Here is an 835-nt window from a genome sequence, read left to right as displayed (position 1 = left end):
TCTCTTGCGCGACACAGAAGTAGCAAGCAAGCAAGCGACGCGCCATCCTCTGCTCGGAAAGCGCAGGCTCGAGGCGGGCGAAGGAAGAGGACGTTCACCTGTCACGTCCACTGCTGCTACAGCCGCAGCGTCAGCGATGCAGCGTTTGGCCTGCACGGTTAGGAAAACAAGAAAAGCTGAGCTAGCTAGGCGCCGCACAGTGACCCCTGATTCCTGATCACGATGTAGCTGCTGCTCCTGCGAACTGGTTGCTACGATGACACCCATCATTTTCACACCCCACTGCTGTCCTGTCCTTTCTCAATCTCGAGGTAATAGCACTGCAGGTCCTGAACTTGCATGTCAGGTGATGGTTTGGTTCTTGAAGTTGTAAAAGTGGATTATTTGGTCCCTGAACTTGTCATGGATGTACAAGTTTAGTCCACAGCCAACCAGAACTCGCCAAGTGGATGCCAAGTGGCCTGGCTGGTCAGCGCCGTGAGTTTTTCACTTAGCCCCCTCCCTTTCTCTACCACCGCCTGTTCCGCACCGTCTCCTCCAACTGGAACCGGTTCCTCACCGACGCGCCGGGGGCCGCCGCCAAGACCAAGGGCTCGGCCCCGCCGGCGGCGACGGTCTCGCTCTCGCTGCCGTTCCTCTTCGCCTTCGCCTTCGACCCCGTCTCGCGCCGCCTCCAGTGCCAGGCGGTCGACCCCTTCTCCCGTCGCTGGCTGCTGCTGCCCCCGGTCCCCTGCGGCGCCGCGGCCGGCTCGTTCGCCGTCGTGGGCCTCCCCGCGCGCGGCGAGATCTACGTGATCGGCGGCGTGGAGGAGGGCGGCGACAAGGCCGTGAGCAG

At 62.0% G+C, this 835-nt stretch overlaps 1 protein-coding gene across 1 annotated transcript in view; it reads left to right on the top strand.

The window, feature by feature from the left end:
* Positions 1-339: 339 nt before the first annotated feature.
* Positions 340-835, top strand: part of LOC119352824 (F-box protein AFR-like) — a 1,456-nt gene continuing 960 nt past the window's right edge. Inside the window, exons 1-2 of the mRNA XM_037619413.1 lie at positions 340-408; positions 495-827. Of these exons, the coding sequence (XP_037475310.1) occupies positions 340-408; positions 495-827 (402 nt within the window). The remainder of the gene's footprint in view (positions 409-494; positions 828-835) is intronic.

This window comes from Triticum dicoccoides, chromosome 1A, assembly GCF_002162155.2.
Source record: "Triticum dicoccoides isolate Atlit2015 ecotype Zavitan chromosome 1A, WEW_v2.0, whole genome shotgun sequence".
NCBI lineage: Eukaryota > Viridiplantae > Streptophyta > Magnoliopsida > Poales > Poaceae > Triticum > Triticum dicoccoides.
The sequence above is the reverse complement of the archived record's forward strand: the minus strand, read 5'-3'. Positions and strand labels throughout refer to the sequence as shown.